The sequence below is a fragment of the Vicia villosa genome, linkage group LG1 (assembly GCF_029867415.1).
Source record: "Vicia villosa cultivar HV-30 ecotype Madison, WI linkage group LG1, Vvil1.0, whole genome shotgun sequence".
Taxonomy (NCBI): domain Eukaryota; kingdom Viridiplantae; phylum Streptophyta; class Magnoliopsida; order Fabales; family Fabaceae; genus Vicia; species Vicia villosa.
In genome coordinates, this window is record NC_081180.1 from 6,090,752 (window position 1) to 6,103,577 (window position 12,826).

Consider the following 12,826-nt stretch of genomic DNA (forward strand, 5'->3'; position numbering starts at 1 on the left):
TGAGTAAATCTTATTTCTAAGAATAAAAGATATCCGAGTATAATTTGAAATTTTTTAAAAATAAACCTTAGAATATGATTTTCAACCTCACACATTCCTGAGTATAAAATTAAAATTTATGAAAGAAACACACCCTAAGTAATCTTCTAACTGTAGTAAGTTATTGTGTCATGGGAGATAATTAAGAGGTTTTTAAAAGTGAATAGTTATAAGGTTTTAAGAAGTTAAAATATTTTATTTTAAATTATTGTATTATGCAATGTTTGTGGTGATGTAATGATATCTTTTAGCAAATGAAATTTTTTTTACTTATACAAAAGGATTATTTTAAAAATCATCTCTACACTTTATTTTATTGTATTATGACTACTAAAAAAAACACACTCATTTTTTCAAATATTTTAAAAAAGAATTGAGATTTACGGTGTCATAGACATCGGACAGTGATGGTAAATGTTCTTGTTAAATTGGGTGAAATGGGGTTTGATAGGATCATAAGCAACGAAACGGGAACTTACTTAAATTGGAGGCGCAAAATAATAACTTAGAGAATTTGAGTGGTTGAGCTCCATAAATTGGAACCTTTTGCCATTATAAGCATATTTTCAACTATATTGGGGGTATTGAGTCGTTGAATATTTATATTCATGCACCAAAATCAATTGGTGTTCTCAAAAGCACCATTAGCACTTTGTTACAACATGCAGTGAATACAACAATAAAACAATGGGAACCAATAGAAACTGTACATGTTATAATTGCAATAGCATTGTAACCTTCCATGTTCTTTGGTTTCATAAACTACAAAATCATCATAAAAGCCTAAACTTCTGTTGTGGAACAAGGGAAAGTTCTCTTTTGCATCTACCAAAATAAGAAGTTCAAAAGTGAGAAGTTTTTGATTCATCAGAGCAAAAAAATTTCTCAATTTGCTTCACCAAAATAAGAAGTTAGAGAGAAGTTTTTGATTCATCACCAATAGATGGATATAGATCAGTGCTATATACTACGAGTTGTTAGTGGTCTTCTTTAGATCAAAGGACGCCTCCGGTTGTTTTTGCCAAAAGTAATTTGCAGCTTCTATCCATCGAGGATGAACCAAAAACTTATCTTCTCTAACTGCCCATCTGGACTTCTCAGTTCCAGCATCAGTAGCAACCACATGTGTCACTGTGGGGTCAAGTTCTGTCAAACAGGTAGCTCCCATTTGCTGTGCAACTCTCTGGAGGGTTGGTAATGCATCATGATTAATACGGCTGAAAACGATCACACATTCGCTTAAGATTTCACCTCGACGTGATGACAAAACCTAGATTGCAGGAACCACATTGTTAGAATCTCAAACTAGGAGGATAGGTTAGCTAAATATTTCCATTTCAAAATGCTAAAATTATAAAAGACATATCAACAAAGATAACTACCTTCCTCACATCTCGGTCAACAAGATCTCCTTGAAGTTTCTACAAAAATTTCATACCACGCACAACTTCAGCAACTTATCAAAAATAACAGACTTTTTACAAAGTCATGAGAAGATAATAAGAAGGGACTCACATCAAAGAACGTGCTATGGATTTGCTTGAGCACTTCAAGTATTTTTGCAAGTGCTCCATTTGTTTCATTTTCATCACTCTTTGTTTCAGCAAGAGATTTGCAATTGAAGCCAAATTGCCGACAACTTGATGCGAAAAAATGGTATCTTTCCATAAGTATCAGATTGTTTTTATGCTTTGTCCATGCCTACAACATTTCTTAGCAACAATATATTACATTACATTAAATTACATCTCATTTAGAGGTTATTTTTAGTTCATAAATGACAAACCATAACATTTGAAACATTAAATGCAAATGCAAGAGAAATTGATTCCATACTTCTAATGTCCTATCTCCCACATCTTACATCATATAATTATAGACGATTTTGATTCATATTATACAGTTGTGTTTCATTTGTTCATACACTTCTAGAATTGGGGTAAAATAAATTTCATTGAATTATTATGCTTACATTACACATATACAAGGATTGCAAGATAAATAAGGAAACATAATTAAGACTCGTATACAATGATCAAATCCTTATAATTGAAGGACATTCCTAGTAATAATAATGATGACAAAGTTTTGACAATACATATGGGTAAAAGAAAATATTATGAGAATGACTTTCTCATAAAATAACTACCATCAAACAAATATTTAAAATTAAGAAATCCGGCAAAAAAGTCAGAAACTTTAAGTGAACTTACATGTTCTGTATCGTCTAGAATTAAGACAGCACTTTCTTGCCCAAAAACAATATCAAGACCCTTTTGATGCTTTTGAGTCCCATCATCTCGAGAAATCACTTTACCATTGAAGTATTCTCCTCGAGGATCAAGGAGCTTGGCCATCTCCAATGCATATGGCCTATCACCCATAGTGTAGATGTACATCTCAAACATTTCACTTGCTTCTTTAAGAAATGTACGGACAAAGGGCCTCAACTTGGTCATCATATGCATATGCTCCAATTTGAAGAGGCTACCTTTGGAGACGTCTATTGTTTCATAACACAAAGTTGAAAAAAAATTGTCATAATGAGAATATACACATGATCAGATGAAGTATACGAGTTGAAAAGACCCTAATTTCCCTATAATGCAAGAATTTGAGTTAAATCTATTTAAAAAATTGTTATCAAAATATGAGATGCTATTTTTACAACATCATTATACTGTATATGATTTATGCATAGTTCTGTGTGATGATGAGCAGCATGTTACTTGTAATTGCATAATGACACTAATATCTTTATCTTTATCATAGAAACTTGAGCAAATGCTTGTTGGGCAAAATTTTAACAAGAGTTATAGACAAAATGCATGAAGCCGGTTGCAAGCTTTTAAAAAGCATTCAACAAACAGCCAAACATCACTCGAAGATTATATAGAAAATACTCATTTGTTCCTCTAACACACTTTACTTTCTACAGTATCTGCATACACTGACAAATCAAGAAAGGGGTATAATGTCAACATTTCAATAACAAATGATTGAATGAGAAGGCATCAGAACTAGAACATGTCCAGCATTTATGCTGAATACACATCTCATGTTTTATAATGAGATAAAGTTATAATTTGGTATCTGAAAAAAGCAACAAAGATGAAGAAATGCATGAAGCAGAACTAATATAAAATAATGATGTCAATTGCCAAAATAAAAAACACATTGGTTGGCATATACCTTCTAGAGAATCTGCCTCGTTATGTAAATGCAACTCTTCTGGGCTCAAATGACTAAGGATAGTGGTATTTAACAGTGTGTGATCTAGGTCAAGAACCAAGTAAAGTTTTCTACTGTATAAAAATTTCTTCATGTCTGTATTACGCAGTCTAGAAATTTCCTCATCGTGAAGTCTCAGTCCCTGCAAATACAAAATTTTCTATCATATTTAAGAAACTACAGCAAGCTAAAGTACATGGATTAACTAGATTTTGCTTACAAACCATCACTACCAGTCCAACCATCATGCTAACTGAATCATAAGAATGAATATAAAATGTTTATATTAAAGAATGCAGGATATATTACGATGTGCATAAAACTCAGTAGTCACATGATCAAACACTGGCAGTGCATAGAAACTATCCATATGTATACTTCTAGTGAGTGCCCAAGCAAAATAGAAGTGCGGATATCCCAAATGAATGGTGCTGGAGACTTTCAGTTGCCACTACAGTCTACACTGTTTGTTTTGATTGATAAGTGATAACAACCACTCAGCCGATTAAACAGTCATTCAAAAACAGCAACATGGGGCAACAAAAACTATCCAAATCTAATTAATTCCAGAAAATAATCATTTGAAACAATGTATACCTTGTGTATGTATCCAAATGTCACACCAGATTCCTCATCCAACTTTTGCCCACAACATATACACATGTCTCCAAATGTACCAGGATGTGTACAAGCATCTACCTTAACAGATGACTCTGCAACAACTGAGAGAGACACATGGTGTTACAGTACTTTCAGAAGAAAATGATGAGTTATGACTTATGAGATTCAAAAATTCGTAATCAGATTTTCACAAAGATGTGAAAAGATTGTGCATAATATAGTTGTGTACATATCATTATTCTATAACAATGCCTGTCTAACGAGCTTAGGTTGTACAAATAAAATAGTTCAAGAGAACATTAAATGCCGATTAACCAACATAACAGGCATTATCACATCCCTTAAAATTTAATATGGTTTGCTTGCTCTAAAAACTGTTTATGAATAAAACAATTAAATCTATATGCACATGTGGCGGGATGAATTCCGGTTCCTAGCAAAACATAATGAAACAAACAACTAAAGCAATCAAAATTACCTAATTCATGTTTCACAATTCCTTCTGAAGTAGACCCCTCAGTTTCTTCAGTGCTTTCAAACTTACGTCTTTTATTACTGCTTTAATTCGTAAATTGAAGAGTAAGCACAGCAAAATTTGATTAAAAACAACTTGAAACAAGAAGAAAAAAATGCATAATTATGTGACACAAAAAATAGGAACCAAATAACTCGTATCTCCTATAGCTTTAAATGTAATTGGTTCACAATTTGACAAAAACAACAATAGTGCAAGCCCTTCCCAATAGATTGGAGTCAGCTGCATGGATCAAGTGATACAAAAATAAAAACTATCATGGACCCTGTCTAACAATAGGTCATTTGAGTCTAGATGGATCATAGACCCCCTGTTTCTCCATTCTTTATTTAATATCCCTTTACCTTTTTTAATTATTTCACTCTGCTTATCAAAAAAAAACACTATTTCACTCTGCTACAAATAAGTCTTTTATTGATGCTTCTACATATCCCCAAAAGATTTAAGATGATACTCTATTCTCTTATATTGAATGGAAATAAAACATTCTTTTAAAAAAATTTATTCCTGGTCCTATCTTCAATGATCAGTTCTCCACCATAACATTTTTATCTCTACCAGAGTGAACTCCTAACTCCCAACACTTAGTCCCACACAACACATTTCCACACACCAAAAGAACTGGTTTCATAAAATAGTGTCAATACTTGAAGCAAAACATACAGAAAAACACTTCCAATCGACTAGTTTATGAGAAAGGCATAACTGGGTAGTAATATGCATTCTGTAATATAGTCATGGGGGAAAGGACACTGCAAGGATGAAGGATCCCATATCCAGGTTCTCACTTCAGCATGCCTTATCTATAGTATAAGCAATGCCATAAATGTAATTAAAAGTGAAATAATTGCACAACAATAAAAAAAAAATCTGTAATATAATCATGAGTTTTTGGAAACAAAAATCACTCCTAAAACATCAAAAAAAAAAATTATAATGATCAATGAAAAAAGAAATAACTCAAAAACAAGTATACTAAGTAAGCTAGTGAGAGTCTTACTAAGATATAATAAAAGCCTGAACCACCATAACACCTTACAACAATCAAAGCTTATCCTACTAGTACTAGCTGAGGTTTGCTACATGGACCAAACAACGCAATAGTGTTAGATCCAATGTTGCTAAATAGCCATATGGCGGCGCTAAACCATTAGAGTGTAGCAGAAATTGGAAAACCTGTTATTCTTCCGCAATATGCTATTTAGAACAAAATGTTGTCAACTAGCCGCCATAGCAGATAGGACTATAGCATAGCGGAATTTTAACAATCCCCTATCCGCAATTGACAACACAGTTCAATCATACATCATATATATATATCCAAACCACAAGTCCACGACCACAACAACAACCAACTTTTTTACACTGAATAGGGTCAGCTACATTGATAGACCAAATACCATTATACTTTATCAAAAACCAAATTTTCAGATACAACCATTTGAATAAGTAACAGAGCACGCTGTATCTAAACAATGTTTAATCCTCAAACAAATCATAACCTGATATATGAATATGTTATACCTAACAAATTTCAAATTTGTAAAACCACACCTGGAAACAACTTAACTAATGTCATGACTCATGTAATATGAAATGGGTGATGAAGAGCACCTGACATCCTCAAACTCATTTTTGTCTTCAGCTTCTTCATCTGAGGATGAGCTGGATGAATTTGCATCTAGTGCTTCGTTGAGATATGCAGCAAAGTCATCACTGCCAGAAGAATGTACAGGAGAATCTGTCACAACACTCATTTGTATCACTGTCATCCAACAAAACCAAATAAGGAATCAACATCACAGAAATAAATAGACTACACAATCCACTACAGCTGAAAAATAAAACAAGCGATAACAACTAGAGAGCCAAGTGAAACTGAAAACGTAAGACAACAAACATCAAAATCAATGTCATAGCACATTCATTTAATAAGTCAATAATATATTGAACTAGAGAGCCAAGTGAAACTGAAAAGTAAGACAACAAACATCAAAATCAATGTCATAGCACATTCATTTAATAAGTCAATAATATATTGATAAAATACAAATATAAATGGGTAATACTTCAAACCCAAAATATTCTATCAGGCAGAATGACTTGAAGATATTGCAATATTATGCTATCTAGTTATGTATATAGGTCCCTTTGAAGGTAGAATTGTTCATGGATAGGATATCCATATAAACAATGTGCATCCATATAAAAACCATTTGTTATATCTGGATTTTAAAACCAATCCATGTAACCAGATTCTGATTTTGCAAAACCAATTATACCCATCACTAGTTTCAAAATCTGTTCAAGATTCATAACCGATTTTAATTTTAAAACTAGTTTCAGCCAATAAATTCCAATTTTACAAGTCAACTCCGGGTATTTAAAACCTAAAAAACAATATGAAAATAAAACCAGGTAGTCTGATTACAAAAAACAAAAACATAAAATAATTAGTCAAAACAAGGTAATCATTTCATTAAAATAAAAGAACTAACATTCTATAAATACCAAAATAAACTAATTTTCAAAACCAGGAAATAGTTAAGATGGCCTGACTTCTAGGAATAGATGAACAAGTTTTACCTTGTGTTATTAGCATTAGGAAAAATGCAATGTACAGACAATAGTAAACATATGCAACTAGTACAAGTTACTATGACCGCTATATTTAAACAAGAGGAATCCAACATCCAAATCCTAATAATATTTACTCTTTATTAGTCATGCAAATTATTGATTTTGATTGTTACAATACATCTATGGTAGGATTTTTCAGTTCTACTTTCTGATAGGAACTGAAAATCTCTGAATAGTATTTATCCAACAGTAAGGGATCTTAGTTCATTACAAGATCACATAACCACCTCCCTGATCACATTTTTCTCACACAAACCATTGAAAGAGCTTCAAGTTCTCTAAGTGGGTATCGCCTGCTTTCTCTTCCAGTTACTTTACTACTTCCTACTGAAGATTATATGTTCTAATAAGTTACAACAGCAAAGAAAAATCATCCGCAACACAAAATTACTAGCAAAAGACGAAGGTAAAGAAGGGTACCCGGTAACTAGTCGTGACAAAGACAAATATAGCTTCCAATATATGAATCACGGACACCCAAACACGACACCGACACCGACACGGTAACACTGGTAATAATTTGAAAAATAAATAAATTGAAGGTAATCACAAGTGTCAGTGTAGGTTTCGGTGTCAAACACGGCACAGAGACGCCATTTTTCAGAGGTGTCAGTGCTACATCCCATACCTAATATGAGTTCTATTGGAACAGCATTGAATTTAAAATTCCTATGCCTAATATTGGAATTGCAATTGAAATACACATTAAACACGTCAAATTATGACTGGGATATAGAGAAGCAAACTATAATGCGCAGATATAGAGGGTTTCGCATCACAATAAAGAATTAAATGTTCCTCAATCACGTTTCTACAATGACAATCCAAATATACATGAAATGGCAACAGGCACAACATAGAGAATGCTTTAAATTCTTAGAATTGGAATAATAATGGAAGGAAAACCCTAAAAGTGGAAGAATGTTAAGGGAACTCACGAGTGAGAGTCAAGGAGGAACCCTAGTTGTTGAAGAGAAAAACGGGATCGAGGATTTCTGCAGAGAAGAGAAAAACAACAACGCGCGCACCTTACTCTCTTTGCTAGAAATGAAATGAAATGAAATCCCTTGGATTATTATTTGAACTGCTTATAGGATTCTGCAATGGACCAAATTATTTTTAAAAGATTAGTAAGTTAGATATATTATTTATTTTTATAAATGCTGACATGTTAACTTAATATAAAAATATTAGAGAATTTCTCAATAGACCCCTTAAATCTCTTAACCATTTGGCGAAATTTCAATTTTGTTCTCTCTTTATGTGGATGTACATCAAAAAGCATATTTTTGTAAAAATAACTTGTTTTTTTCGTAGGTGCATCTATAGAACGTATTAAAACAGAGTATTTCGTAGATGCAGTTACGGAACAGTTTACTATTTTTTTTAAATCACATACATTTCACTCCAAAACTCAAATTTTATAACAACAATTAAAAACTCAATTTCACTCAATCAAAGTAATGCAATTTAAAGGCAATAAGTAAATAGTACAAAAAAATAAACATAGTATAAATCGTCGGCCAATAATGTCGAATACAAGTATCAAATCCTCGTACAAAAATAAATCAAAGTACATATAAGAAATAAATCCGTCGACATAACTACTATGTGTGTGTCGTACATGATCTTGCACCTCTCCACTGCTCTGACCCTGCCTCCGCGTCCACTGCGTCGCCTGCTAGCTACTTTGCCTCTAGCGTCGAGTGCCCTACATGTCTTGTAACGGTTTCTACGGTATAAAAATGCCCCATCTGGTACCCTAAGGATACCCTCCACAAGACGCAGGTCAGCAGACCCCTCGAGGAAGAAACCATCGGCAATGCCTGCCCGCGCCATATCAGCTATCTCACGACACCGAGGAAGAACATCCTGAGTGTGGTCCATCTCAGCCTGATGAGCCCGCAAAATCTTCTCGTGGGCTGGTATGGACGGCGATCCAGATGCAATGGGAAACATGTATGGGTGCGATACTTTATAGTACCAGATGATGTACCTTTCGATGCAGCTCCAGTCCCTCTCTGATGTGGTCGCCTGAGCCTCGGCAGGAACCAAGCGGTGCTCCCAGTCTACAAAGACCTCATCTAGCTATCGACGGGTCACGACGATAGGAGCGGACTCAGAAGGGTGGCGAGGTATCGTCTGCTGGTAGCCGAACTGACGCATGACGCGCTCCGGAAGATAACGGACAATAATGGTCGTACTGACGACCAACCATCCATAATATAGTATGATCTCATCAAACATAATTGTCTCACAGTGATCAACGTAGCAGTTAAAGTGCATGTCCTCAGTAGCCATGCGGTCAAGACAGCGCCTGTGAAGATCCGACACCTGGTTCCCTCTATAGGGGGTCATAGGTTTTGGCACGCGGCATGTCCTCAGTGTAACACGACACCTCTCTCCAGCCAATAATATCAGGGAAGTGTTGTTGTATCAAAGCCTGGAAAAATACACGGTGATCAAACATACTCTCACAAATATATAATAAACTTTAAGAAAATGTATAAGGATAAAAGTTTGTTACCACTAAGAGGGTATAGCTGTTTTCCACAATCCTCGCCTTCCACAGGCATCCCTCTCCTAGTCGGTGGTAGGTGTAGGCTAGTGTAACCGCTCCCCAGTTGTACTCACGGACACGTGTAATGTCCGATAAGTACGTCAAGTAAACAATGTCAGTGTAGGTTAAGCTCGTGTCCACGAAGAGCTGAATGCCTATCAAATATGGAAAGTAACATCTCAACACCCGCTCTCTGTGTATATTCGCCTCTTCCTCATCACCAGTAGCCTGATGTGTCATAAGAAGCTCTGCATCATATATCTGTCGTAAGGTGAGAAACCTCATGTGCGCCCCGCGGATCCCCTCCACCTTCTCAAGCGCATCATCAGAATCAACCCCTAGCTCCTCCATCAGCATCTCCATCACTTCCTCTTTTGTCAGCCTACCGTGACTAAGGAGGGCACCTCTGATAGGTAGATGCAGCAGACATGCAATGTCGTCCAGAGTAATAATGATCTCGCCGTGAGGAAGATGAAAGGACGAGGTCTGTAGATGCCACCTCTCCACAAATGCCATCAGCATTCAATTATAAATTGTTTAGAAGTTGACCGTGCAGAGGTCGCTCAGACCAGAAGCTGCGAGTGAATCCTGGAACCACAGCTCGCCAGGCTGCGCGAGAGCAGCAATCTTTCGGGCGTGGTTGTAAACCTCTAGAGTTCCCTCTCCTGAAATTTTCCAAAAAAAAATAATCTGAATAAAAAATAATAAGTAATAAACAAAGTCATAAACTGAATAAAAAAATAATAAGTAATAAACAAAGAAAATTTACCTCCCTCTCCCAGATATACCTAGCAGAATGATTTGTATACCCTGTAAGTAGGGACGCATCTATAGGATCCTCCGGGTACCATACAGACTCTGGCACCGGATCATCCTCGCGTACCTCAGCAGGTGGCACCGAAGATCGTGCAACATCCTTCACTGGCACAGGAACATATATAGAAGAACTGCCACGTTGACGTCTACGAGCGGCGAGGCCTCTGTGATGTAGTAGTAAATGGAGTACCCCTCTCAACTGGAACGGACGGAGAAGGCCGTTAACTGGAACGGATGGGGACGTCTCAAATGGAACGGGTGTAATAGGTACATTGGGTGTATCAGGTACCTGTCTTGGAACAGTAGTTCCATCTGTCACATATGATACACACGCATCCGTTCACGTCGCACGTATGCATGTTGTACAACCCATGTATAACCCTGTCAGGATGCTCCTCCATAATGTCTGTGTTGTCAGTTAATAAAACTGAGTAAGTTACTAGGTACTTATAACAAAAAAAAAAAAGGAAAAAAATCAGCATAGAACCTTCCGTAGATGCATCTACGGAAGTGTCTTACATTTGAAAAAATGGATTTCTTCCGTAGGCACATCTATGCAATGACCCAACGTTCCACTCTTCCGTAGATGCATCTACGGAAGGTTCTGAAACCTTCAAAATGCAACAATGGTGTATGGTCACTATTGCAGAGGGTTCAAACCCCTTTTTAAAAGACTGATCGTCCATTTTAAACTTTAAACAAAACCTACATTATAACTAAACCTTATTTCTAACACTACTCAATCATTCCTACACCTAAAAATCGAATTCAATCTCTATTTTTTAAAAACTCTAAAATAACTCAAAACGTCGAAAAGTTACCGATTAAATGTAGTTTGGAACTTGTTAGAATATACTGGTAGTTGACCTTGACGTTCTCGGCCGAACACGGGAGGAAGAAATGAGCTTGTCTTGCAGTTTGTTTTTTGAGTTTGAGAGAAAATGGGATTTTGGAGAACGAGAAAGTGAAGAATGGGGGAGAGGAAGAGTCTGACACGAATATAACATCAAATGTTTCCGTAGATACATTTACAGAAACTTCTGTATATACATCTACAAAATAAAACAACGTTAAACCAAAAAATGGTGCTTTCGGAGATACATCTACGAAAGCAAAGAGGCAATATTGTCAAATCAGTGGTGCGTGAGAGACATAAGGGGTGGGGAGAGAAATTCTCAAATATTATCATGCAACTTGTGGATTTAATTTTTTTATTTCAAAATTAAGTTTTTTAACAAAAATATCATTTTAAAAATGATTACCATGTGTCCAAAAATTGATAATTTTTAGGTCATTTATTTTCCCATCTTTATGGTGTGGGACGCACATCTGAAAACCCAAAATTTTTCTTGGATTTTTTCGGTGATACATATCCGAACGTTTCAAATCTTATTTTTTGTTAAAATATAATTTGGGGATGCATTGCGAATTTTTAAGAGGTTAATTCACAGATAAATCTCCAAAATCATCTTTCTTCCTTCGTAAATCAAGCAATCATCTCATTTTTAAAAAAAAAATTAATTCGGAGATGCATATGCAAATATTTCTGGGGTAAATTCGAAGATACATTTTTGAAATCTTGCCTGCATGTGTCTTGTGCAGAAAGCCATAAACATTGTCCTAAGTTTATAATTTTTTGAATCCAAAGTCATTTTAATTTAATTAACATTGTCATTATTCAATTCAAAGTTAATAAACATGAATATCATATAACAAAGTAATGCGTTAATTAGAAAAAAGACAATCATAGTACAAAAATTAACCTCAAAGTATAGAAAAAATACCAAAACATCCCAAAATATAATCAAATGCATAATCTACTGAGTATGCCTAATCTTAACCTCTAGGATCCTCTTCAATCGACGATAACCCAAGGCATCATGTGTCTCGGTAAGAATGAAACATGTTAGAGAAACTACGTCATCATCACCTCACTCGAACAGCCCAGACTCTAAGCCCTCATAAGTAATTCGTATAATATTTTGACAAGAGGACAATGTCGCACCCCAATTTTTGACCTACAAATTTCATTCATATGATCATGTTGCGTTCGTATTTCGTTTGCATTCAAATTGTCGCATTTGTTGCATATTTCCCGGTTTTATTCATCCTTTCAATTTCTACTTCAAAAATATTAAAAAAAATTAATTCCATTTAGATTTATGTCTTCACTTCATTTCAATTTAAAAAAAAAAAAAGAAATAGAAAAAATATGTGTTTTAATTGTTAGTCAAATTTTGATTATTAGAATTAGTGTTATTTTATAGTTTATATTTATTCTACATTTTTTTATTAGTATTTCTTCTAAAAAGATTTTGTTCAATAAAAATAGAAGAAGGCTTTGTATTTTGGGCTCAAGTCCTTTCTATAAGCCCATTTATTTT

At 34.9% G+C, this 12,826-nt stretch overlaps 2 protein-coding genes across 4 annotated transcripts; both read right to left on the reverse strand.

Annotated features, from left to right (window-relative positions):
* Positions 1 to 734: 734 nt before the first annotated feature.
* Positions 735 to 8,165, reverse strand: LOC131627355 (RNA polymerase II C-terminal domain phosphatase-like 4). Of its 3 annotated transcripts, none has more exons than XM_058898201.1 (9): positions 8,005 to 8,165; positions 6,041 to 6,191; positions 4,370 to 4,449; positions 3,868 to 3,992; positions 3,232 to 3,412; positions 2,253 to 2,542; positions 1,555 to 1,740; positions 1,422 to 1,460; positions 735 to 1,309 (listed from the first exon to the last, which is right to left on the reverse strand). In XM_058898201.1, the coding sequence occupies exons 2-9, from the start codon at positions 6,181 to 6,183 to the stop codon at positions 1,007 to 1,009; spliced, it is 1,347 nt and encodes a 448-aa protein (XP_058754184.1). In that variant the 5' UTR covers positions 6,184 to 6,191; positions 8,005 to 8,165; the 3' UTR covers positions 735 to 1,006. The 3 variants fall into 3 exon arrangements, with proteins under 3 accessions (XP_058754184.1, XP_058754192.1, XP_058754187.1); XM_058898209.1 differs by having other exon boundaries at positions 4,370 to 4,446; positions 8,005 to 8,163; XM_058898204.1 differs by lacking the exon at positions 8,005 to 8,165 and adding an exon at positions 7,487 to 7,973.
* A 1,395-nt stretch (positions 8,166 to 9,560) lies between these two features.
* Positions 9,561 to 10,142, reverse strand: LOC131606098 (protein MAIN-LIKE 1-like). Its single transcript, XM_058878678.1, has one exon. It carries the CDS (start codon positions 10,140 to 10,142, stop codon positions 9,561 to 9,563), a length of 582 nt encoding a protein of 193 aa, XP_058734661.1.
* Between the last annotated feature and the right edge of the window lie 2,684 nt (positions 10,143 to 12,826).

What these genes read in the sequence shown, in the direction of transcription:
- LOC131627355 (XM_058898201.1), bottom strand. Translation starts at nt 6,183, where the DNA reads ATGAGTGTTGTGACAGATTCTCCTGTACATTCTTCTGGCAGTGATGAC. An exon ending in TTCTAGACGATACAGAACAT is followed by an intron (nt 1,741 to 2,252) that starts GTAAGTTCACTT and finishes GAAATGTTGTAG; the next exon opens with GCATGGACAAAGCATAAAAA. An exon ending in TCCATAGCACGTTCTTTGAT is followed by an intron (nt 1,461 to 1,554) that starts GTGAGTCCCTTC and finishes AAATTTTTGTAG; the next exon opens with AAACTTCAAGGAGATCTTGT.
- LOC131606098 (XM_058878678.1), bottom strand. Translation starts at nt 10,142, where the DNA reads ATGGCATTTGTGGAGAGGTGGCATCTACAGACCTCGTCCTTTCATCTT.